Consider the following 26,660-nt stretch of genomic DNA (forward strand, 5'->3'; position numbering starts at 1 on the left):
TACATGTCAGTGTTTGCAGATATTTTCAGATTAGGGCACTTAGAACATATTAATTTAGACACTCTGAAAAGTTATATAGAACTTACAGCCAAAACCTATGGAATGCAAGAAGTTCCTTTGATACCAACAAGCTTCAAAGTAAGCCCTTAACATACTCAGCTTGATAGATGCTTAGAATTTAGGAGGTTTTGAAGAACCTTAATGTAATTGTGCGATGCAAATATTTTAAGCATATTTAAAACTTAGTATTCATCTATCCCTTCAGATTACTTCCTTCTACTTACAGAAGAAGATTTTTAGGAAAGAGTTGACACTGGCATTCAAAATTATTTTACCCAAATTCTGCTCTTCCCTAAAACAAAAGGACAGATGGTTTACCTTATTTATAATTATAGATTGCAACTGCCTATTTAGCATATTGAGCCGCTTCTTTCTTCAATTAGGTAATGTCAAGGAATGCAGTCAACTTATTCTTGATTTTCTGAATTTGTTCACTTTCAGTTCTTAGCATCCAGAGTAATTCATTCACTTGGTTCTTTTTTTTTCTTTCCCCTGGATATATGCAGTTCCAGATACAGCAGGACTTGTGCAGTCACACACAGAGAAAGGAGGATAGGTTTTGGCAGCCTGGGCAAGATGCACAGTAGGATGTGAAACCTCAGGAATGTCAGGAGGAACATGAGAACAGGGCAAGTTTGCCTAAGCTGCACGATCAGGCTGGTAGTGTGTGTGTGCTGTGCAGTATGAGGATGAACAGCCCACCCATCATTCTGTAGCTCAGGGATGCCTTTTTCCTGTCTCCTAGGGAGCGCTACCTCCTTAAATTTGCTCCTTATGGGTGTCCTGCAGGAAAAGGAGTACATATCTTTAAGTAATATTTTTTTTCCTCATATCTCTAAATCCCCTTCTCAGGAGGCTTTGTGAGAAAATGAATGGCCCAAGAACCACAGCACCAATTAGAAGACACTTACTGCTCATAACAGTTGTTTTTCGTAGTATGTTTCCATGGGTTTTAGGGCAGCCTTTGAAGAACTTTATCGGTTTTGCTACATACTTATTCAATGTCTTTTCTGTGAAAATCGGGGTGTTTTTTTTTTTGTTATTAAGCCATTCTTTGCTTGTACTGAAGTGTAAGATCAATAAATGTCTTTCATTGCTCTTGTATTGCTGCAAATCATGCTTTACCCTGTGTATCCCTGACAATATTTTAACTTATTGCAGGAGGACTCTGCCCAGGGTCTAACGATCCCTGTCTGGAAAAGCCCTGCCCAGGGGATATGCAGTGTGTGGGGTATGAAGCTAACCAGAGGCCCTTCATCTGTCAGTGCCCACCAGGGAAGCTTGGCGAATGTTCAGGTGCCTGTTACAGCAGTAAAAGGGGATACACTTGAACAACAAAGTGCTGTCGTTATCATTTTGACAGTAGAGATGCCACTGAAGTCAACAGAGCTTCTCAGCCTTTCTCAGCACTGGCACTCGGTGTACCTGTTTATAAGCCCTGTGAAATACTTGTCTTTATGGGGCTTGTATGAAGATAGTGCTCCAGTTTCCATTAGGAAATTCCCACTGACTTGGTTGAACCGCAGATCAGTAAAACAGGCTGTTGAGAAAACAGGACTTTTCCTAGAGAGTGGTATGCCAGATGTTTTCCTGCCATGGGCAAAGCTCTATAATTAACTCTTCTTCTTACTATTTAGATTACTGAAATTCCAATCTTTATTAATGAAAACATTATACCACCCCCAAAAGAAAGTTTGAGGATGTTCGTTAGTCCTCTGCAGCTGTGTGGTTCCTGGAATATGGTTGAAAGCCAGTGAAAAGGAGCTTTCTGTTGACTTCAGTGAATCCAGGGCTGTATGACAGAGGACATGTGCTATTTCCCTGATGAAAACACAGCAGATACTGAGCTGTATAACTGTGGTCCTGGGCAGTGGTTGAAGAGAATTCATTGCAAGGTTTTGGCTGGCATCTGCCCACACCTAACTTCATACCCTGAAGTCAGCTGCCTGATGTAGAGACATGGGTTTTCTGACTCCCTCTGTTATGAGGTGAGTGCTAAAGGTGCTGAACACTTGGAGAAACCTCTCTTTTTATAAGTATGGAGAAATAGAACTTTCCTCCACCCCATGAAAAAATATTTCTTAAAAAAGTACAATATGTTTTTGTAGTAGGTGCCAGCTTTTTTCCCCATCACAGTTGGGTTTTATTTATTTCTTCCTAGAAGTTTTCATGAGCTCCATAAATTCTGCAATTAACTTGACAGTTGAGGAATTATTTCATGTGTCGCTAAAAGAACATGTGTCTTTTGAAAATGGTTATTTCAGGCCACACTTCCCTTAGCTTTGCTGGGAATAGCTACATTAAATACCGGGTTTCTGAAAATAGCAAGAAAGAGGAATTCAAGTTGGCTCTCCGTCTGCGAACCCTGCAAAGCAATGGAATTATAATGTACACCAGAGCGAATCCCTGTATAATTCTGAAGGTAATTAAAATAACTTTTTTTTTCCGCAGTTGTTTTTCTTGATTATGTATATTCTGCTGGCTGTTAATTTGGGGAGTGCTGTTCTCATTTCAGCTGTAGATGAGAAAATGAAGTCTAATCTGTTTCATGCTAACAGGGAAAATGAATTATTTCAACAAAGGCAGCAACAACAATCAAAAAAGCAGATTTTTAGTGGTACTTTACTTGGAAAATGATCCATTGGGTGCTGTTCATTATAGAAACATGATATTTGTCTGCATACAGGAGCCAGTCTGCAGGAGATCTAAGATTTGGCCATTTGTATCATAGAATCATAGAATCCCAGAATCATAGAATCCCTTCGGTTTGGGTTGTAAGGGACATTAAAGATCATCTCATTCCAACCTTCTTGCAGTGGGCAGGGACACCTTCTACTAGACCAGTGGTCCACTGACTATATGGTCCACTTAACCATATCTTCACAATCATGCTTGCTGAGATAGCTGTTCTTCCCCTGTGTCTTGTGCCCGCCGTTAGAGGATATACCCTCACTGTTATCAGACTGCTTAGAATGTGTCTCCTACTGAATGTGATGATTTCCACACACTGTGAATTAAGATTACGTGTTGAGAGAGGCATGGAGTAGCTGGAGATTGATACCAAATCAATATTTCACTGATAAGCTCTCCATGCATGTTTGTTCTTTGTTGGATTTCTGTGGAATGGCAAATATCTGCTGGATGGAAAGGGAGTGTGAGGCTCATTCAAGAGCCTGGATATATAGTATTTCTGCAAGAGCCTCTAAGGTACAAAATGAAGACATTGACTTTTGTAACTCAGCCATATCCTATAATTCAGCAGTGGGAGAAATGGCACAGAGCCTTTTGTGTCTGCATTTGCAATCTTCAGAGTTCTTTTGGCTGAATGTTTAAATAATGTTAAAATGGCTAGATGAGTTATTAATGGGCAAGAAATAATCTTATAGCTGTTAGACTGAAATATCTCATGAACAACAGTGTTGTCATTCACAGGGGACTCTCTGTTGTTCAGATTTGTACAAGACGATTAAGCTGTGCTTTGAGGCACACAGAAATGCATAGTTTGAACTTCTCAGTATACTTTTCTTGTTCAAAAAACTCAAAACAGAACTGCAGGTTTGAAGGCCTTTGAAGTCTTCATCATGGTTGCTCATAGCATGTATCAGTAAGGAATGTTTGCGATTCTGAAGTTTTGAAAAACTTCAGTTTGGGAAAAATACAAATGGCCCTGCTGGAAGGTGCAGCTTGAAAACAATAGGAGTTGGTACAGAGGCAGACTGAAATGGAGTTAGAATGATGATAGATTTTATTCTGTTAGAGTTCAGTGTATAAAACTCTCATAATTAAGAAGCACAGCAAGTCAGGTCACCGGCTGCTGAGTGGAAAACACCAATTGAAACTGATAAATTTTGCTGCCAAAAGAGAAAAAAACACTCAAAAAATACTGTAAATAAGAGACGTTCTCATTGCAGTCACCTGGGCTGAGTTTTGAGTTTTAGGGTAGGGATTCCATGTTTTCAGTCAGCGCTTCACACAATCTTAACCATCTTGCTTTGAAAGACACTAGTAGCTAAAAATAATACTTGAAGGAGCAGTGGCAAGAGCTGCGACAGCTCTTCTCCGATCTCCAAGGTCATGCTGTTTTGTTTCCTAACTCCAAAGTTTTCCAGCTCTGAACCCATGTCAAGAGGCACTTAGTAGAGAGCTTCAGACCCATGTGTCCAACGAATGTGGTCCAGTGTGGTGAATGGATGCAAAGCCTCCGTTAATCTCGCATGCGTTGAGCAAGGAAGGACACAGAGAATTCCCTCCCTGAGCCTTACACTTGGCTTTTAGTTAGGTCAGGATTTCCTGTTGCAGTGGGTATGTACTTTCCCCAGGTCTGGCCCTTGGCTTCTACTTAAAGAAAAGTAAATTGTTACATTCATCATGCTTTTTTGAAGAAATGTCATCACTTAAAAGGTCAGGAATTGCTCGAGTTTTGTTTGTGAAGGTCATTTAGCAGATTATCAGAGTAAGGTCTTACAAAAGTACTGTATGGCAGATGAATGGAAATATGCTCAAGAGATACAGGTGGCCATAGCAGGTCTCTTTAGGGACAGCAGCTGATTCGTGAACTGTACTTCAGGTATCCCTAACTCAAGATGTTTTCAAGCAAGTTCCACTTAGGCTTTCTAAGCATGTGTTTTCTCATTTGTAAACCAGAAGTAGGGCTTTTTATTTTTTTAACCAGGTACGTATGTTGTGAGATAAGGAGGCACTCGGAATTGAGGCCATTAAGTAGATTACTTAGCGGTCTATAAATGTGAAGTTGTTATCGTTTGAGCATTGCTTTCAATTAAATTAAACGTGAGGAGAATCTTTCCAAATAAAGGATGGGATCCTGTGCTCTTTTGAGCATTCTGGCATCACTCCAGCAAAGCACTTAATCACTTGCTTAACTTCCTGTATTTGAAGGCAATTGGAACTACTCATATACCTTAATTTTAAACTCATACTTAAGTATCTTCTGGATTAGCAGCAGAGGGCCAAGCATCATCACTGAGCACCAAACAAAGGCAAAGGTGGAAGAAATTTAGACCCACCATATAGCCTGAACCTATGGGAGGAAAGGCAGAAAACATCACCACTATTGGAACATACTGTGGCATTGATTTTCTTTGAAGCAAGCCTCACCTATTCCAGTCTATTTAAAAATTAATGCTGCAATATGGTTTTCGGTGTTTTAAGTGACCAGCTTAATTTTGGGAGCTCATACATTTGTGATAACTCCAGGGATGGAAATATTTCATAGTCATAACACAATGTCCTCCTTGGATGAATAATCAATTCCATAGAGCAAACCACTCGTCTACTATTTGCTGAAAGTGTACTAGCTGCGCTGTAGTGATACAATATAATAAGGGTGTTATTTATTCAGCTGTTTCAAATAAAGCAACTCATCCATCGATTTTGAGAGTTTGGCCATTTTTTTTGTTGCTTGCTCTTGCTTTTAAGACAATTGAAGCAAAATGAGATGCAGGTCGATGGCCTTTTTTTGATTTGAAAAGATGAGGTATATCAAAAAAACAGTATCACCATTTCCTTTTTCATGTGTAACATCTATCTGGGAAAAGTAAGATTTAACAATTCGAAGCATTACAAAGCTATTGCAGAAGAGAATTCCCTAAATAATTTCATTTCTTTTTCAAGAAACACAGTGGAGATTTTACTTTGATTTAGTATGAGGTGTCCCTGCCCATGGCAGGGGGGTTGGAACTACATGAACTTAAGGTCGTTTCCAACCCTAACTATTCTGTGATTTTATGATTTTCAAAATGTAGAGGATTAAAAATAGGTAAAGAGAGACTTTCCTATCGTACCAGAAATGTAGCTGCTAAATGGTAAAAAGCATATGTTCCATCCAGGCAGTTAATATGAAACTTTGCATGGTTTAGTTAAGTGTATATTATACATTTTAATGCATTACTGCTGCGTGGCTTATGCCGGATAAGACCGAAGCTTGGATATGATCCCAGCTATGGCTGGAGTTGAAAAGAGTAATATTTTAATTAAATACACCGTTTTACACAAACGAACCTGAAATGTAATTCGGCTAACGAAATATTTCCCCAGATAGATTAGTAGGCAGCATGCTGTATCCATGATGTGGGACTGCAGATGGACTGTGTGAGCCAAAGGTGGTCTCAGAAGGACCATTTCATCATTTTATTACCTGTGTTGATACACAAATATGGATGCTGGCCAAACATCTTAGCCAGGCTAATATTCTAATATAATTTACAATATGTATTTGGCTCAGTTTTTCTCACTGAATGGAAACTGTTGAAATGTAAGAGATTGCATCAGCTTTTGGAGCCTTCTCCATTCTTTGTACTTCTCTGCAGGTGAGGAATTTTGTGTCTCTAAGAGCATATACATTTAGGTATGCATTGACCTCACTGTCCCAGTAGTTACAATGAGAGATAGTGTAGCCCAGAAAACTTTGAGAGGTGGAAGCTTGGTGGGAATTTTCTGCCCCCCCTAGGATGAAGCAGCATCTCTCTGCTTTCATCTTGGTGCAGAAGGTCTCTGGCTGCATTGGTGAAGGGTTGCAGAGTTTGATCTCTCTGGTGTGAGATGGAGTGACTCAAGCTCTCTGCTGTGTTGCATCACATAGATGGAGAAAAAAACAGTGCCTGAACTAGGAGTCTGATGCTACCAGTTTACTTTCCAGATAACTGCTTAGTCTGGACAACAGCATTGACCATTCATTGAATTTCCACACTATTTGCTTAAATGTACCTCATTTAGTAAGACCTTAACTTAATGTTCTGCGTTTCTTGGTACCAACGTCCAGGCTATAGTCAAAGAGTCCCCTCTGAGGATTGAACAGTGTCCCTGACATCAGAGCAGTTATGAGTAATGATGGCGACACCAGGGATTAATCAAGGATCCAAGGTTGAATTCTCCTTGCTTAGGAAAAGGGACATTGTTTTGACCTGTTGAGTGGAGGATGCTTCTTCTCCCTGCCCAGCCAGGCTTGCTGCTAAGGAGGAAGGACAGCAGCCCTTTGCAGTACCCTCTTCCTTGCCAGCTTTTCCTGCCCTTCCTCTTCCTCCTAGAGGCATGGGGCCATCAGGGGCAAATATTTCCTCCCTGCCCCATTACCACAAGGCCTGTGACCATCTGATTAATGAAGGTACTTTTATGGTCCCATTTCTAGGGGTATCTGAGCATGTCACAGTCTTTAATGTATGCGTCCATAAAGCAGTGATTTGAGGTAGGGAAATGACGTTATCCTTCTTTTACTGATGGAGACCTGAAACTAATGACTTGCTTGAGACCTCAAAGGAAGAGTGCTGCGGTGTGTGGATTCCTATGCATATCTATCATATCTTAGGCTAGTACTGTAAGCGTCAGACCATCCTTTCCATCTTTCACTCCATCCTGAGGTGGGGGTTCCTAGTGCTTTTTTTGATAAAAGGAAGGAAGCAAAGTCCTTCACAGTATGTATTTACAGTGTATTGCAGATCTTCTGCTGGTAAAAAGAAGTAAAAGTGGGTGAGAAAGATGGATAAAACATATTTTAATGGCAAATCTTTTAGATCATCATTTCCCATACAAATGGTGTAATATTTATCCCAGGTGCTCATATGCAGTGTTGTATTTATAAAGATAATTGGAAAAGCATGTTCTGCGAGTAAGGGTAACACACATGCAGGCAGTAGGTCCTTCAGGGTATAAGTAATCTTAGGGGAGGTATGTGTATATTATATACAATTAGTACAGCAGTTTCTATAGGAAGAAGCCTTTTGAGAAGAAGCAATTTAATTGCTTATCCAATGATGGCTGCTTTTCAAAGTGTAATATGTTGGCATGTATTTTTCTAGAATATTGATTTGTGTTGTTGAGCCAGACCACCCTTTCTGAGCAGCGTCTGCAAGGTTTGTGGACTGTTTTGTTGCACAGGGAGAAAAGAAACTACTGCTCCATCTCTAGAGAGAAACCAGCTCAGTTTGTCAGGGCATCCTGTTTACCAAGGTTCCTCCTGAGCCAATGCTTTAATAGCCCAATTTCAATATACAGAAATAGTTTACAGCTGAGGGTAAACAATTTGGGTCTTGTAAGAGAAGATTTTCAAATGGAAAATAAGCCAGAGTTATATTCCTATACATTCATTAGCCACTTTTGATTGAGCTCTAGCAGTACCAAGCAATATCCATCCCTCAAGCATGTAGGATTACAACCACAGTTTTAATTTCTTCCCAGTTTAATTACATCCTACAGTCAAAGACTTCAGAATAGCCAGCTGTCCATAGCAGGGGCTAATTCTTGCTCTTCTGGCTTCATGTATGTCCCTCTAACATCCCTTATGCCATATATAGTAAGTAGGTAGCTGGCATTTATAAGGACCTTATCACATGCTTGTCATCTCTGTGTCCCCCCATCCAAGCGATTGCAGAGCGGTGTGGCTTACAGCCCCGCATGTCCAGTGTGACTTGGCTTGAGGTTATAGGCAGTGAAGAGACTGAGGTTTGGAAAGGAGAAGGAAGTGGAGAAGGAAGTCCAGAGATCATCAGAAGCCAAGATTTTACCCTTAACCTTTCTCCAAGTAGTTTTATGAACCTCCAAGGACAGTAAAATGTTAATAATGGCACGACAGCACAGTCTGCTTCTGTAGATTAACATTTACCTTCAAGCCACATCAGAGAAGAGTTTGAGCATCATTTCAGTTACATGCCAAGGGATGTCTCTACCTAACACAGTTTCAAATGACTATTCATGCCAGAAGTGGTCAAAAAAGGCCAAAGAGAAACGGACACAATGCAGCCTTCTCACATCTGCATTAGCCATGCAAGTTTAGCAGGCCACCAAAGCTTGGTGGAGGGGTTCTTGCACTGACAGCTATGGCAACTCTGTTTTGCTAGGGGAGAGCAGTAGGGCTGTGTATAATGTGTGCTGCAGGGAGGAATTTAAAAGGACACAGCCCCTGAACTTTTCAGGGGGATAAGTAATGGGACAGAACTGTCTCGAGATGGGGTTTGCAGGAATAAATAGTTCCTAGGGCATGACATAAAGGTAAAATAACTGCAAGCTTTCAGAGAGCTTGAATCTAATTAATGTGTCATAAGAAATTATTTCCAGCCTTGTCAGCCATTTTAAACTTATCTGCCATCTGTTAGAGAAACCTAAAATCTTTGAGAAAACTGCTAATCTGGAAAGCAGCACTTCTTACCTATTCCCTCTCTCTGTACTTTGCCTGCCCCAGCAGGCTAGCACAGATTTTCCCTTTATGAAGACTACAGATGAGTGAGGGACAGGAGGGAGTGTGAGAAATCCTAACATCATCCCTAAAGCCATCAACACAGCATAAATGTGAGTCAAGAAAGAAAAGTACAACCATCTGATATCATCTGTGAGATACACACAGAGCATGAAGTATAGCACACTTGGAAATACCTGACTTCAAGGCCAAGCAGAATCTTACTGTTGTACTTAATGAAACCAGAATTACTAATCTTAGGGACAAATCTGCTCCTCACTAAGATGCTCCAAAAGGTTACAGAGTTATGGGATGTGTGCATGAGCAGAGCACCCAACGTCCCCAGCTGAAAACAGCAGGCATTGACTTTGCTATAAGTGTTTCTCAAACACCCAGATGTGGTTCCTTGCCTTTTGATAGTATCAACTGCCAGGAGGAGAATCACAGCACAGAGGTGTATGGTGGGACTTGCTCAGAGAGATGCAGCTGCTCAGCAGCAGAACCAAGAGCTGAACAAGGGTCTTGCAGTTCATGCCCAGTTCAGTGAGACATATCGTTATCCCAGTCCTTGCCTGTGTTCTGGATCTATGTGTTTTCTGTATTTTCAGTTTGCCTGCTTTAGCAGCTTTAGGTGAATTCTAAGCTGATATTTTCAGGTATTTTTTGCTGATGATAAAGACACAGCTTTTCACTATTTCAGTGTCATGTATGAGAGCAGCATTAACACTGTAAAGACTGTCTAGAAGTCCACATTCTCCGTGCCAGCATATTACTGGATGGCTGAGTGCTTGAAGCACTTTGATTTCTGTTTCTCCCCCCACAGACTGTCGATGGCAAACTGTGGTTCCAGCTGGACTGCGGAAGTGGCCCGGGAATCCTGGGAATTTCTGGCAGAGCCGTTAATGATGGAAGCTGGCATTCGGTCTTCCTGGAGCTGAACCGCAATTTCACAAGCTTGTCCCTGGACGACAGCTACGTGGAGCGCCGCAAAGCCCCCCTCTACTTCCAGACTCTCAGCACGGACAGCTCCATCTACTTCGGTGCCCAGGTCCAAGTGGATAACGTCCGCAGCCTCACCGATAAGAGAACGACGCAGGTCTTGAGCGGCTTTCAGGGCTGCCTGGATTCCGTTGTCCTCAATAACAACGAGCTGCCGCTCCAAAACAAGCGCAGCAGCTTCGCAGAAGTGGTTGGCCTGACCGAGTTAAAGCTTGGCTGCGTCCTGTATCCTGATGCTTGCGAGAGGCATCCCTGCCAGAACGGCGGCACCTGTACCAGCGTGCCATCTGGTGGTAAATATTTAGCATTACTTTATGGATTTCCCCACGCACACTCCCCTTTTTCCTCTATAATTTATTGCCGGAGATGGTTTTATGCCGCAACATGCTTGAAAAAATCTCATGAAGTCCATAAAACTCTGATAGGTATTGCAAATTGTGTAAAAGCTGTTTGCTCTATAAATAACAGTGGAATGGCGCCCCTTCTCATTGCATTAGTGTTCCAGGAGGAAATTGATTTATTGGCTGTTAGGATAATCCTATTTCTATAGAAACCAATAGAATTAAAATTACTGTAATGCTCACTTGGATTCTTCAGGATCCATTTACAGCACCGAAGGCTGTACACAAAGATGGTGATTTCAAACATCCATCACAGATGCAATGGCACTGTTGCCTTTCTCTGTTTCTGAAACTGTCACAAATAATTACTGAGCTGTCCACAAACACCTAGGTCCTTTTGTGAGTGAGTAATTTGATTACATGTCTACATGGAAAATAGCGAGTCAGCCCCATTATAAACCCCCCCTAGAAGTGTATTTTACGGCCTCCTCAGAGGCCTGAGTGCTTCAAGGTCTAAGTAATATTATCCAGAGTTTATAAGGGCATTGATTTAAACAGTCCTCGTGTTGGAGTTTCCTACCCAGTAGTTATACGGTGGCTTGTGTGATTTGGTATGAGTGACTTACTGTCCAGTAATGCAGTGCACAAGCTACCAGACTGTAATAGCAGTTACCATCTTAGCAGGAAAAAAGCAAATGGCATACCTGTGGGAGATTCCCTCTAGGGCTGTTCTGTCTATTCAATGTAAAAGCTTCCCTTCCAGTTCTCTGTATTTTATTAGCAAGCAGCATTGCTCACCTTTTCTGATAGACCGAAAATTCCTCTGAAAGGGAGGATGCTCAGCAGAGAAGTCTTCTGTAAGTTCAGAGCTTTCCACTTACTGTCAATGGTTTTGGCCATGGCTCCCCAGGGAAGTTCCCACTAAGGTTTATTTATAGGGAACATTTAGACACTGTCACAGGGTTTTCTGCTTTAATGTGTCCATGCAGTTCCCTTCTGCCCATAATTATTATTTGGTTTAGGTGTTGTTCTCACATTTTCTTTCTGACCCCCCTTCCTCCCATAAATTCTTCTGAACTTTAGGAACTTCCTAAAACTTGAGAACAATTTTCCAGGCTGAAATCCAGTGAGATCTGAGCAAAACTGGCAGGCAGAAGTTTCTCATTTGGATAACCCAGCCCTTGTAGGGTAAACCCTGACAGTGTGGATTTTCTGATGCTGAGCTATCACAGCTAACAACTCCTCTGGATCCTTGGCTTTCGTCCAGCCACATCTTCTCCCATGCCAAGGCAAATGGTGCGTCAGGAATGCTATCAGCTTTGCTGTGGGTGAAAGGAGATGGGAGGACAATTGGGAGGAATGAAGCACAACACTGGCAAGCCAGGATTTCATGTGCAGCACAAGGACAAATGTTGCTGTTTGTGTGTGTCTTTGAAGGTCTTCATTTACCAAAGGAAGTTAAAAAGAGAGTGATACACAGCAAGGGCAAAAATAAATCCTTCTGAGGCAGAAGGATGCTGCAGCCACTGAGAGAACTGCTAAGCAAGATTATTTAAATCCCTAGGAAATACAGCTGTAATATGTGCATGAATGCAGCATGGCTTTGATTCGGACTCCATACTTAATAAATGAGGTTAACCATTTGCCTAGTATCCTAGGAAGCATGAGAGCAGCTCTTTCTATTGATTTTATTTCAGTCTATTTACAGTATTGCTCAGCAATCTCGTGATGAGTAAATTGAAACCTTTCTAACTAAAGGCTTTACAGTAATTCTTTCTTTCCCAGCGCCACGTACATGCCAATTCAAACTGAGGGGAGATGCGGGGTGGGGGAGAAACAGGCGGTGCTGAAGATTGGACCCATTTTAGTACTGGAATGGCATGCACCATTTTCATGTCAACATAATTCCCTGCTGGAAAGCAGGAGCGGAACTGATTTAAGTTGCCTGTGTTCCTGCCTCGGCGAGGGGCACGTGCCCTGCAGGGATGTTTCAGCTGCCTGCCGCTAAAATCTGTCTGCTGTTTTTACTGCCTCAGCAGTATATGTAAATAAAGGATTGTTATAAAGCCATAATTCCAGGGCAGTGGGCCCTAACTGTACGTTGGTGGTTCTGCAGCCCAGCCCACAAGGACAAGGCATGGGCATTTTTCTTTCCACCAGCAAAGTGATGCCATTGTTAGTGTCCTCCATGTGCAAAAAGGCCACCTAATTAAATTCCCTAGAGCTGAGAGCCCAACAGCTTTGCAAGTATTAGTTGTGAAGCCACAAATTGCAACGTGTGTTTAAGAATCATCAGCCACTGTATTCACTGACAGAGACATTGGCAGCTTTCATTTATATTAAAAACCTTCATTTTTTACCTTAAGAAAGAAAATGGCAGCTTTTTTCTTTTTCTGGGGGGAAGCATTCAAAAATATACTGTGCAGAGGTCCTTTTCCCAACCCCAGGCACTCATAGAATCATGGAATGGTTAGAAAGGACCTTAAGATCATCCAGTTTCATCCCCCCTGCCATGGGCAGAGACACCTCACGCTAAGACCATGTCACTGTTGCCCAAGGCTCTGTCCAACCTGGCCTTGAACACTGCCAGGGATGGAGCATTCACCACTTCTTCAGGCACCCTGTTCCAGTGCCTCACCACCCTCACAGTAAAGAACTTCTTCCATATATCTAACCTGAACTTCTGCTGTTTAAGTTTAAGCCCATTACCCTTGTCCTAATCAGTAGCATCAGCATCTCTTGACTAATATCTTCCATGATATTATCCTCCTGTTAAAGTTCATGGAGATTAAAGTTTCCTCTTCCTAAACAGAAAGTATATGGCATATTGACAGGATTTATTTTAATAAATAAAGCCTCTAATTCGAATTTAACTGAGCAGATTTCATATACTGTTAACATCCTGTTTCTTACAGAAACCCTACTGTGCTTTATAAGAAAATTAAGAGAATGAAAAAGAAAGCTCAGATTTATGGCTAACTTTAAAAGAAAACAGTCAAACAAAGGTTACCCAACATTATAATGTGAAAGAGTTGCTGGCTACATGCCAGAAATCAGAGGGGCCATACCTAATTTACATGTAATTTGCATAAATTGATCCATAGTAGCATTCCTGTTGTGAGTTCTTCCGTTCAGTAGAAATGCCTACTGCCCTGTTCACCATTAATAAAAAGCTGCTTCTCATTACCTTCCACTTCATCCTGTGGTTATGGGAATAGGGCAGTATTACAACTCTGGAGAATTGCTAAAGCGAGGCTTTATAAGCACTGTGTGTCCATGCTCCTGCTGTTAGGTTTCCTATGGGTAAATCCAGAACATCTTCAAAGTAACCTGGCTCAGGGACAGTGCTGTGTATGGGCTGCATAGAGCTCAGGACTGGTTGCAAAGGTGTTGTCCCAAAAAGAGAGCTGGCACAGAGCTGGTAACACTGATTCTGTCTGACCTCTGCCTATTGAACAGGAGAACAAAATCAGTCATAGAATCCCAGACTGGTTTGGGTTGGAAGGGACCTCAAAGCTCATCCAGTTCCAACTCCCTGCCACAGTCAAGGTACTTTCCAGCAGACCAGGTTGCTCAAAGCCCTGTCCAACCTGGTCTGAGGATCTCAGCCTGTAGGAAAGTGTGGATAACTTAGATGCTCTGGGAAATCACAAGAGCACAGAAAAAACTCCTTGCTTTCAAAATGTGGTTTCTGGGTGACCGTGACATGCACTCGTGTGTTCCCATGGGACAGAATCCAGTTCTGTGGCAGCAGTGTATGCCCAGAGTTGTCAACAGTTAAAAAGAGGTACTGTGTGTCCAGGGATCCCATGGGGAGATCCTATGCATCCTTAAAAAGGCTGGGAAAGAGAGACAAGCACTCACTAGGTCTGACAGAAGGAACTACATAGAGCTTTAGGACAATTTTCTTGAGAGACACTGGAAACCACAGCCCTGACATACAGGCCACGTTTTTCCAGACTTATGGAGACCTAGAGACCTACCCATAAGTACGGGTCAGTAAAGCTATTTTAAAAGAGAGCTGTTAGCATGTTGAGACCTGACAAACAGCGTGACTCTCAGAAACAGCTTGGCCCTTTGGGCTGAATTTTCCCAAGAAAATTCAACCAAGTGTTTAAAGTGTGGTTAAGCTATAAGCTGCTGAATAAGAGGTCTTAGAATGGGAAATGTCACACAATCTTAATAATAGAGTGGCGTTACCACGTCTGCCAATGGTAAATGTATGTTTATCTGCATGAATAACAACATGAGCAATCACAGCAATAGAAGGCTTTACTGTAATCAAATGCAAACACTGAGCCAAGGTTTTCAACCACAGAGAGAAACCTCATGTTTGTAAAGCCTGCAACTGTAAGTGTAGTTACTTCCTTCTAATTTGATCAGTCCTATATACATATGGCTTTGATTGAAGTAAATGGCTTATATGAGTAGGCAATTTTATTTGAGCAGAAATATTTACTGAGTCAAGGACTGTGGGCAAAGTGTGAGGACAGAAAGTCAATGCTTTCCCTCTCCCCATTTTTCCCATTTTTTTTCTTTTTTTCCTTTTTTGTTTAATGAACAGAATTAAAATCCAAACTGAGGAGAAAACACAACGTGGCACTTAGATGGCAGATTCAATACATGTTTTAAAGCATGTTGGCAGCAATGACACGCAGGTGGTTTTGAGGATTAAGTGGTTCGTAAGAATGACATCAGGGAAAAATAGGTGTATTAATAGTCATGAACTAACCTGGTCTTACTTATGTTCTTGATCTCGCTTTCTCACACACACAAATAAACCAGCGTGCTGTAATGTGAGAACACCACATGCACATCAGTTAATTTTTAAAAGCTTTTTAGAAATGTGGGGTGGTTTAATCTTTTTAATAGCTGTGCTTTTAGACATCTGGACCTAAATTCCTGCTTTCAGAGCACACTCATGCCAATCCTTTTCATAGAAAGCACCTGTTTAATGAAGACTGAGGTTCATTTTCCTACCAACTAGTGGCAAGAGGCAATCATCTGCTTGAAGACGGATGAGTTCAATCTGAAGTGGCAGCAATATGTATGGCTGAAGATCACACAGTTCTTGAAGGCCTGGTATGTCTATAAACATACCAAAATAGAAATGCTGGGAGAAGTCCTTTTCACCTTCAGTTCTTCTCATCAGTTAACTTGCCATTGCTGTGAGCAGGCCCAAGGCCAAGCTTCTTTCTGGACATCGAGTTTGTCAGGTCTAGGCACACAGCAGGGAAACAAGGGGAGATCAAATGAGAAGGCCAAAGCACGTTACAGATAAAAGCCAGCTCCTTTTACATGCAATAGATACAAACAGGAGCATACACATGTTCAAAAAAAGAATTGGCAGCAGTTTGGAGCATCCTCTTTAATAAAGCCAAGTAAACCTGAGGATAGACAGACATTCAGATGTTCAGGCTGGGAATGCTACCAACAGAAGCGTTCGCTGCATAACAGCATCCCATCTGCTGATGGCACCATGCCTGCCTTTTGCCACTGTCTCTGCTTATTAAGTGCCAAGTAAACATAGGTATAGGCAGGAAGCCTGTGTAGTGTCCTTGATTACAGCATGTTGCTCTTCAGTAGGGTCTGAGCGGGTAAGTCCCTTTAGCTCTGAACAGGGACATGCCAACAAGGCAGGAAGAGAAGTTGTTGGATTTAAAGAGAGAAGGTGAGACTCAGCTACACAGAGGGGACTCTAATTAGTGGAGAAGCATGAGAGCCTTATAAAACAATCAGAAAGCCCAAGACTACGTGTAAGCAGGAGAGGACTGTGTCTACATAATGTTTTAGATCACAAATGCGCTTTTATGTGAATCTCCTGATCATCTCCTTGCATTGTGCTTTGGTTCCCACTGTGGAGAGGTCAGGTCAGGACCAGGTTTCTTTCTGGACAGTGCTGAGCTTTAAGATGGACACCAGGGGCACAGCTAACATGACCCCAGAGCTCTGAAATGTGTGCACTGGGGGTGCTGGGTCCTCAGCACCAGCTATTTTGCTCCACAGACCCACTGCCATTACTCTGCAGGGCTTGCTAATGTATGTAGAGCCTAAAAGGGCTATACCATTTGGCGTAGCTTGTTGTTGCTCCCAGGTTAGCTGTTGGTACAGGTTATTGTGGCACATGCTGAGGGTGTTGTGGTCCCACCCCAGCACCACTGCAGATGTGTTTACCACACTTTCTTTTTTCCACTGGTTCCCTCTGAAGAAATCCAATAATGATATCACAAAATTTGCTGCCTTGGCCAGATCAACATTTTGATCAGCATTACTATGCAAAATGAAATATTCATGTCTCTTGGAGGGAGCTCAGGTGGACTGTATTGATCTTAAAGGTAGATGAATTTCCAAGGCTTCCAGTACCTCCACTGTTCACAAGAGCAAGCCCTAGGTTGCTTGAAAGGTTTTTTTCATCCCCTGCTGAGAGGATAGAGCTCTGTCCTCGGATGTGGAAGTTCCCTTGTTATTCTTGTGCTAAATGAGTTCAAAGAAATGCATGATACATAAGCAGGATATTGAAAGTGTAATTAAATTAAAAGTTGGTTGTGGGACCCAAAATGCACTCCTGACCAGAAGGGCTTTCTTTAAGATTGTGCTTAATCCATGGCCATGTAGCTACAATGTGCAGAAGCAGGCAAAATTACATCCTCCTCTGAGAGGTTTGGACAAGCATGAAAAGGTCTGGCAAGCCTGCTGGCCCAGTTGATGTAAGCTGTGTACTGTGCCATCGTATCAGCTCTCCACATCCCTACTCCATGAATTCTGACATATGCTTTGCTGTGTTGGAGACCTCCTGGGTGAATGCTCTGCAGCTCTGAGCATGTGTGTCGCTGGGAAGTTCTGTCTTTTGCCAGAGGCTCAGAGTTGGCAGGTGTATGGCAGTGCTTCCAATGACAGGAAAAGTCAGTGATAAATATTGTAATGTAATACTGCCTTGGTTTGTTGCCTTTTTTATTTCTAACTTTGATCTGCAGTCTTAGGGTCTGTAGTGAATACTTCAGTCTTGTAATATGTGTGTTCCACCATCATCAGATCAAATTCAGTCAAAAATGTAGGCTATCAAAAGCACACTTTTCATTTTGGTTTTGTTCATACATTGCCCAATTGATCCCTAACCCATCTGGAGCATTCAGTTTCGTCTGCTCTTAGCATAAAATGTGAATTGAAGTTAGTCCATCTTTAATAAAATCATTGGGCAATAATAATTATGAATAAATCCATGTTCCTTTTATACTTGGTGGTAAAAGGGTTTTAATTTCTTTTTACCAAATCAATATTTCTCAAGTTTTCTGCAGTAATAAATGTAACAGAATATGTTACAGAGTGAGAACCCAGGAATTAATCAGCTGAAACAAACACAAGACGTGAAAAGAATGCAACTCAAAAGCTTTCTCCTGCAAATGATTGCCAACTAACAACTTGGGTACAAAAAGTTGGCTTTTAGAGTCCCTTTAAAATTATGAAGGTTTAAAACATCAGATAACAAATAGAAGAACATACCTATTCTGCTATTATATAAGGGAACATTTGTTTATGAATAAAATGTTTTATACTTGAACATTTTCACTTCACTTAAATTCATTGAAACCATAAAAATATATATAAAACATTACTGTAAATTTTTGAACTATAGATGTCACTGTTCAGTCATAAAATGAAGCACCGAAACAGCTTTATTTATTCATGCTGTGATTTCTACCTACAGTGGCAGTTCTGTATTTATTCAGACCCAGATCTCTGCAGGTCCAGAAAGTTGTTTGCATTGTGTGAGTGACCAAAACATAATCCTGTCTTCTGATCCTGACCAAGCGTGCTTTCTACATATCCTCATTTCTCTTCTTAACCCTGCAGCCTTGAAAACAGCAGTGCTTCTATCTCCGTTCTTGTAGCAGACAGCAAAACAGCATGATATTTGAGTATCTATTTCATTTATCTTCAATTAAATAGGATTGGACTCTTGACTGAATATGCCAGCAAATCTGGTTCCAAGTTTATTCTCAAAAGCTCATCCTCATGAAAGAATTCAATTAGAGTAACAGAACAAGGCACACTTGAATGCATAGGACATGAAAGATGTGGGAGTCAATGCAGAATTGCTTTTGCTTCTTGCCTCCACTGGGTTTTCCCATATTGTTTCCATTAAATTCTTCTTCCAACTGTTCTGGAAATCCCTGCCTTGTTCTTACAACAGTGGCTTTTAAAATAAGTTTTGGGTTTTTTCAGATGTATAGATATAGAAAGTTTTTAAAAATACGTTTAAAAGGCTCACCACTGAGGGATGGTATTTCAACTACATCAGCTTCATCTTCAATAATTTTGACACTGAACTGAGTTGCATTCAACCATTTCAATTCTAACTTCCAGCAGTATTAATGGCAGGAAGATTCCTTGCTCCAGTTGCTTAATATGCTGTATTCAGTAACTACGTGAACCCCATCACTGGAGCTTGAACCTTGCCTAAACATCTGTTTAGGACATTTGGGTTGTGTTAGTTTCTTTTAAAATTCAGTCAAAGGTTTTTACAGATGTCCAGGAAAATTTTGCTAGTTCAACAGCTCTAATCTAGGAGTCCTTCCATCCCAGGGATTGCATTAGCTATCTCATGGCTTTCACAGCCTACATGCTCCTTGCTCTTTTGGAGTGAAAAAGCAGTCAGGTCTTGATAGCCAGTTCACTACCTCACAGGATTTCTTTTTGAACTTAAATAAAGCTTTTATTAATGGCATTGTGCCATACAAAATCACAAGGAGAGGAAAAAGAGGGAGAGAGGTATTTGTCATTTGATACTTGGCAGAGTGAACTGATGAGTTAAAGAATTGTTTTTCATGCTGATGTTGCTCTTCTGTTGGCAAGAAACATGGAAGTAGGACTTTGATCCCCTATAGGGTCCCCTTCCACTTCAGTGGAGTTATGTCTGATGTATTGCAGCCAGTGATTAATCAGTGTTTTAATAGCACACACTGCATATAAGCAGCTCTGACTAGGGCTGGCATTGCTCAGGTCTGCTGATACTATGAAGTTTATAGTTCATGCCTGCATGATACGCTTCATGAAAGTGGTTTATCACTTTCCTATCAAGTGTTTTATCACTGTCACATCCCTACTGTTTTGTCCTTGTGAAAAGCAGATGTGGAAAAGCTCTCAGCTGGTTTATGTTTCCTTGGAGAAGCCCCAGAAGGAGCATGGGCTGCCACTATCAGCAAAGATGTTCTGTATTTTCAGAAACACTGGGAGATGCATTCTTGATCTAGAATAATTCCTTTATCCAAAGTTGTTCCTGGGTGACATTTATTCTTACCTTGATTGTAACATTTGGAGTGGTCTGGGCTGAAGTGATTCCTCTGGTCCCTGGTTGTAGACAGGAGCTCCAATTGTCCAGACATTCCAGATAAATGAACTTGCAATTGGCATTAGTGTGGACCACACAGACATCAAATCATAGAATCATAGAATAGTTAGTGTTGGAAAGGACCTTAAGATCATCTAGTTCCAACCACCCTGCCATGGGCAGGGACACCTCCCACACATACCAGAATGAGTATAAATACTGCCTTCCCTAAAAGTACAGTATATTTTGGGGGGGTAAAGTATCCAAATGGATCCCCTTGCTCCTGGACAGATACAGTAGTAGGCTTCTCATTTATTTCTCTGTGTCCCTCACCTCCCAGGCTACCAGTGCAACTGCCTCTCCCAGTTTACAGGAAGGAATTGTGAGTCAGAGATCACAGCCTGCTTCCCAAACCCCTGCCGGAACGGAGGCTCATGCGATCCCATCGGCAACGCTTTCATCTGCAACTGCAAAAATGGCTTGACAGGAGTAACGTAAGTGACCCTCCCCAGGAGGGCAATGGGAGCTTTTCAATTCAGTGATGGTGGGCTTTTTGATCACACATTTTGTACCAGAAAGCTATGATTCACCTAGCAAAAGAATAACCCAAGGCTTAGTGCTTATTTCAAGTCTAAGCTAATGACAGCTGAGAAATCCATGAGGCTCGCATGTTCAGAAATGCGTTTCTGAACCCGGCCTCCTAAATTATTGTTTCAGGATGTTATCTGCAGACAGTTTTCACTGAGATATGCAGGCGTGTTAGATCCTTTTTGAGCATTTTTGAGCATTTGAGCAAAACATTACTGCTATGTAATGTTTTGGGGGAGCATTTTAAATGGGTCATTTAATCACTTCAGTGCTAACATAAAAGCCTAATTCCCTGCATTCATTTCTTCATGCTTATTTTAAATCCCAGCCTTGATCATATACTTGTTGTAGAAACAGAAAATCCTCTGACCTGCCCATCAACATGCATGCGTCTCATCTAGTTTGTCTGCTGTTTATGCTTTCTGTTCTGCCTTGTTTTATCACCCCTTCTTCTTTCCAATTCACCTCTTTTTCAGGTTCCTATTCTTTTTTCCCCCTGCTTGTCTAATATTTGCTCATTTTTTTCTCCAGGCCTAAATAATTTTACACAGTCAGTGTATCTCCCTCTTAAATAAGTACTCTGATTTTTTCTCAGCTGTTTTCTCCTTGAATCCTCCTAATATTTTGTACCAAATCCCATGGGATCATCCAAAGACAATACAAAAAGTCTGAGATTCTTTGTTACATTCAGTAATCCCGATTAGGGCCAGGGAGCTTTTTCCTATCAGATGCTTTAAAAATGTTACTTTCTTCTTGATGTTTCTATTTTATTGTCCTTAAAAGCCATGGAAATACTGTAGAAAAAAAAATAAATGCTATTAAATTATATGATAACGTTAAGATCATTTGGCAAGCACCAGCAAGGTGATACCACTTTGACAAGTTAAGTCATCATGTACAAGCTGGGCTTTTTTCCTAGGTGTTCTCCTAATTCCAAACTCTCCTTTTAAGGTGTGAAGAAGACATCAATGAGTGTGAAAGAGAAGAATGTGAAAATGGTGGCTCCTGTGTCAACATATTTGGTTCATTTCTGTGTAACTGCACCCCTGGCTATGTGGGGCAATACTGTGGTCTTCGCCCTGTGGTGGTCCCCAATATACAAGCTGGGCATTCATACGTTGGCAAGGAGGAGCTGATAGGAATAGCCGGGGTCCTGTTTGTCATATTCGTGTTGATCATCCTCTTTATCATTTTTCGCAAGAAAGTTTTCAGGAAGAACTATTCCCGCAACAACATCACTCTGGTACAGGACCCGGCTACAGCCGCCCTGCTCAACAAGAGCAACGGCGTCCAGTTCAAGAACATCAGGAGCAGTGGAGACGGCCGAAATATCTACCAAGAGGTTGGGCCTCCGCAGGTGCCGGTGAGGCCTATGGCCTATACCCCGTGCTTCCAGAGTGACTCACGGAATAACCTGGACAAGATAGTGGATGGGCTTGGTGTGGAGCACCAGGAGATGACGACGTTTCATCCTGAGTCCCCTCGAATCCTGACAGCCAGGCGCGGGGTGGTGGTGTGCAGTGTAGCTCCGAACTTGCCTGCTGTGTCCCCCTGTCGCTCCGACTGTGACTCCATCAGGAAGAGCACATGGGATACCGGGATGGAAAGTAAGTACCGCTGTGTGCTGGTCTTGCTCTTCCTTGCCATAAGTAAGGGTTGCCTTCAGGGTGCAGCAGGTACAGTGACACTCCAACTTAATACATTTGCAATTGTTACATTTCCCAAAGAAATGATTTGGTTTAATTTTGAAAGGCTATAATTAACTAAGTATACGAGATCTCTACTTCTATGCATTAAGGATGACTAAATACGTTTATTCCCCTTGTTCAGAAAGCACATACGAGTAAGTGCTCTGAGTGTTAACTCTTAAAGTGATGTAATCATCTTTCTGTTGGAAAATCAGTAATTTGGGGCAGAATTCTCAGGTATAAATTCTGCTATATTTCGGCAGTTTATGCCCCGAGGGAGTAAAACCTTCTGCAAGATGCAATCCTGTTTTGCAACAGGGACAAATGAACTGATATGCTCTACTTCCAGTGTCTATGAAATGAATCAGAAAATCATGTAGTACTTAACAGGATTGTTTCAGTCCATTGCATTCCTATCTGCATTCAGTATCAGAGCAATCACAAAATTTCTGATCCCCACACTTACCCTGTGTGTGCTCTGATGCTTTCTCACCTGGTTTCTTCACACAGTGCCCCCTCCATTCCACAACAGGTTGCTGGAGATGCAGCAAACTTCATGTATTCTGTCATAGCAGGAAATACCAGTTTGCTGGAACTGAGTTACTGCCCTACATCTTCTGTCCTTGCAAGTTAGAATATGTCATATGGACTGGGAGATATTTTAGCATATTGTGGGGGTTAAGATATTTTATCTTTTAGTAGGTTTTTTTTAATGCATCTTCAACCCCACTGAAACTCAGCTTGAACCAAAACTGCCAAATACAACTACATCATCCAGAAACTTTCAGTCCTGTAGTTTTAAGCAGTAGGAACTGAGGAATAGAGAGAGGAATCTGGCACTGCCCCATGCCTGTGCCTTGACCTGCACATTTTTGTCTATGGTAGCACACTGGCTTAGGTCTGCTAGTGAAAAACAGGACTTATTTTTCATGTCTTTGGGCTGTATGTCAAAGTTGTGTTGTGCTTGACCCTTTTAAGTATTAAATATAGTTTTGCTGATTAAAAGCATCAGCATGCCATCCCCCATACGTGCTCTGTTCTGTATTCTCCTGTTTCTGCCACAGACGCTGCTGGTGTCTGTATGATTTTCTGCACGGCATGAGGCCACGCCACGAAGATGGACCTCAGCTATCAAGGAGTGGGAAGCAGTGCAGCTTCATTACTGCAGCACTCACTCCACCTACTACATGCCCTGCTTCTCAGCAGGAGCAAATCAGCCCTTACTGTATGGATGTGCCCCATGCTGGGTAGAAATATCTATAGCGAGCAGATGGAGAGAGAGCTGCCCTTATGTGTTTGCAGCACCTGAGCTTGTTCATTTATAATTAGCGTCAGGTATCTATCTCAGTGATTACTATGGAGAATAACTTTTTGTGTTCCTTATTATCACTCATATAATGTGTAGCTGAATGTGTTTATTCATGTGTGTTTAATTACGTGAGAATTTATACCATGCACAGCAGTTACATGTCTGAACTGTAGAGCTGTCAGGACTGAATGTCCCTGATGAAAAGCAATGTATATTGAAGCATAATCTATTATATGTCAGTGGTGGAGCCATTAAAATCTGATCTAAGGGCCACTGATATGAATAATAAGATGCACAATAACTTTACTGAGCATTGAATGAGCCTTCAGTGAGGTTCTCAACTTAGGAAATAAACAGTAAAGGTAAATGTAACTGTACTATCTCGTATAAGATGTTTATACCACATGTCATCTAAAAAGGCAATATTGAGTGCAAATGTTTCTTCCTTGATTACTGTGGTGTCAGCCACTTGAACGACTCTTTGGGCTTCAAACACCTCAGGAGTCTAGGTATCTTCATCACCTTGTTTGATGAATAGGTCATTTCCTCTGTCTGAAGAAAATCATTTTATTCAGATAAAATATAGAAGGCTACTTTTTGGCAAGTTTTAAATGACTCCGTGGTGTAAATAGACAAATGTGCATACCTGGAGAGTACCATTTTGCTTTGTTTTTTGCTGTCAATGAAGGTAAAGGGGTTGATGACGCTGAAGAAGTGACCTGTTTTGCAGGAAGTAATAAAGGCAGCAACTCTGAAGTACAGTCCCTCAGCTCCTTCCAGTCTGATTCCGGTGATGATAATGGTAAGAAATGGGTTTATGTTTATTATGCTGATGAAAAAAGCCATTCAACTCTCTAATATTATTAAAAACATTTAGGTGACATCTGGAAACCTTTTAATGATGCTAGAAGTTAGAAGTTAGTCCTGGGTCTTTACTTTGTGTCCAAGTTCTGAGTTATAGGAATGTAATTAAAATCTTGATGCTTGGAGTTGTATCAGTCTTTACAGTGAAACAGAGGTATGATGCAGCAGAGTGACATTGCCAAGATATAAGTTGACTAATAGGTTGCAAGTGGAACGGTAGAATTTCTATCATTTTGCCTCTTGGAAGAGGATGACTTTCATGTTTCATCAGTCAAATTGAAGGGAATGTCTGTGTCGTTTGCCAGGTTTCATTCATGATCCCCACAAATCTCTGCTGGTGCTCAGCAGCAACAATGAACAGATGAGCCAGTTCCTGGTGGCTTGGCCTCTCCCTGACAATCACAGCTCATCAAATAATAGAGCACCATTAAATCCTTGCTCAGTGCATGGTCGTTTCCTGCTCTTCATGTCCTACATCATTATCTCAGTGGGTGACATGGGCAGAGCCATGCACAGCCTGAAAGAGGCCTGCAAAGTCAGAGCAAACCTTTGTTCCTGCAGCCCATGTATGTTGAGCACTGGGTCTGAGAAAAGGCAAGATGTTTCTGCCAGGAAGGGATGATGGATGTCAGGGAAGCCTTATTCAGATACACAGAAAAAGATTAGCACAAAGAAATTGTATTTAGTTTCCTCAGTTGCCAGTTAATGAACTGTCTGGAGACTCAGTTCCTCGGTCATGTCATGCAGCTCTTCCCTAGGTACTCCTAAATGTTGGAAAAAGCACTTGAAGCAAAGTGTGCTTGCAGTTCCTTTTGGTTCAGCTGTGGCTGACACATCATGAGTGTTTTTGTCAAGCTTCTCAGTGCTTTTCTGCCCCTACACTCAAAACAAAGCATTTAGTGGTTTTTAGAATCGATTTTACAATTATAATTTTAATAATATATATTTATATTATAATCGTGTATATTCTAATATACACTACCTTTAGAATAATTATCCAGCTGGTCATTTATTGCACATGGTTGCTTTTTATGTCTCCCAAATTCTAACTAGGCTTTTCAAGCATCTGATCCTGCCCCCATTTAAATTGCTGACACAGTGCCCACTAAAGGTAGATTGGACCTTCTGTGCCTGCTCATTTTCTGTGAAAGCTGCATTTACAATACAGCCTTTAGAGATAACAGTTCTAGTTCAGGCTCTAAACAAATCCCTGTCTTCAGGGAGAATAAGGGGAGTAACTTAAATTATGTGAGTCGTTTGAGGTTAATGCAAGTCTGCATTCTCTGGTTTTCTTGCAGCAGCAGGGAAGGTTTGCAGTGAAAGAGCCTAAAATTAGGACAAGGGGTAATGGGTTTAAACTTAAACAGGGGAAGTTCAAGTTAGATATAAGAAGATCTTTACTGTAAGCATGGTAAGGCACTGGAATGGGTTGCCCAAGGAAGTTGTGAATGCTCCATCACTGACAGTGTTCAAGGCCAGGCTGGACAGAGCCTTGGGTAACATCTTATTTCTATTGCATTTAAATGACTCTGCTCCCCTAGGCTTGCTGAGGGTATTTAACCACATTTTTTGTGATCAAAAAGCAAAATTTTTACTAGTCACAAATACCAAAAAAAAAAGAAAACAAAAAAGAGTTGTCCACTTTCAGCAGTAGTATTTTGAGAAGTGACTTCACAGGCAAGTTACAGGTTTCTGTGGTAAGCTGTTTTAAAGGGAAGTAGATGTGACAAAGGTGTATTTTTAAGTTACTGTTTCACTTTGGGCCACTGGATGGTTGTGCTGGGAAGTCCAGGGAAATCCTGTCAAAGACAGCAGTTTTTATTCCTGAGCAATGCTGTATTTGGTTATTGCCTTGCACTGAGGTGGAGGAGAGCTTGCCTGGGGTAAAGTTTCCCTCCCTTCTATGAACTCCCAACAGAGCCAGCCCTTGCAGTGACTCTGCTGGCCCTGGTATTTGACCTATTTTTCACTTTCAGTTCTCCTCTTACAGTTTACAGCGCCCTCTGTCGCTTTTCCCAGCTAATTACATGGAGTCACTTTTTCCATGTTTATTATGCATTGGCCAATACAGCCCTCCCATCTACAATTATCACTGCTGTCGATGACATAAACATGCTCAACAAGGACATAGAACTTTGGTTTATCAAGGCTGTTTTTGTCAAGCCTTCACAAGGACTGAGGAAATTGGATGAGATCCTTGATCCTATGCCCCAGGTTTAACAAAGATGTCAAAAGAGCCAACATATATTTGAATGACACTATTACTGTTGTTTCTTGTGCCCTCTAAGTCTATTGGCTG

At 41.5% G+C, this 26,660-nt stretch overlaps 1 protein-coding gene across 9 annotated transcripts in view; it reads left to right on the forward strand.

The window, feature by feature from the left end:
• The window catches only part of FAT3 (FAT atypical cadherin 3), a 410,737-nt gene that overhangs the window by 376,380 nt on the left and 7,697 nt on the right, over window positions 1-26,660 (forward strand). For 7 of the 9 annotated variants that reach the window (XM_061343747.1, XM_061343753.1, XM_061343752.1 and 4 more), the window contains 6 exons: window positions 1,222-1,356; window positions 2,325-2,482; window positions 10,068-10,536; window positions 20,253-20,406; window positions 21,452-22,107; window positions 24,186-24,299. In XM_061343747.1, coding sequence (XP_061199731.1) covers window positions 1,222-1,356; window positions 2,325-2,482; window positions 10,068-10,536; window positions 20,253-20,406; window positions 21,452-22,107; window positions 24,186-24,299 — 1,686 coding nt within the window. The remainder of the gene's footprint in view (window positions 1-1,221; window positions 1,357-2,324; window positions 2,483-10,067; window positions 10,537-20,252; window positions 20,407-21,451; window positions 22,108-24,185; window positions 24,300-26,660) is intronic. The other 2 variants (XM_061343751.1, XM_061343754.1) reach the window with 1 other exon arrangement.

This window comes from Neopsephotus bourkii, unplaced genomic scaffold (assembly GCF_033783945.1).
Source record: "Neopsephotus bourkii isolate Nb327-2 ecotype Australia unplaced genomic scaffold, CSIRO-AGI_Nbou_v1 NB_1825, whole genome shotgun sequence".
NCBI lineage: Eukaryota > Metazoa > Chordata > Aves > Psittaciformes > Psittacidae > Neopsephotus > Neopsephotus bourkii.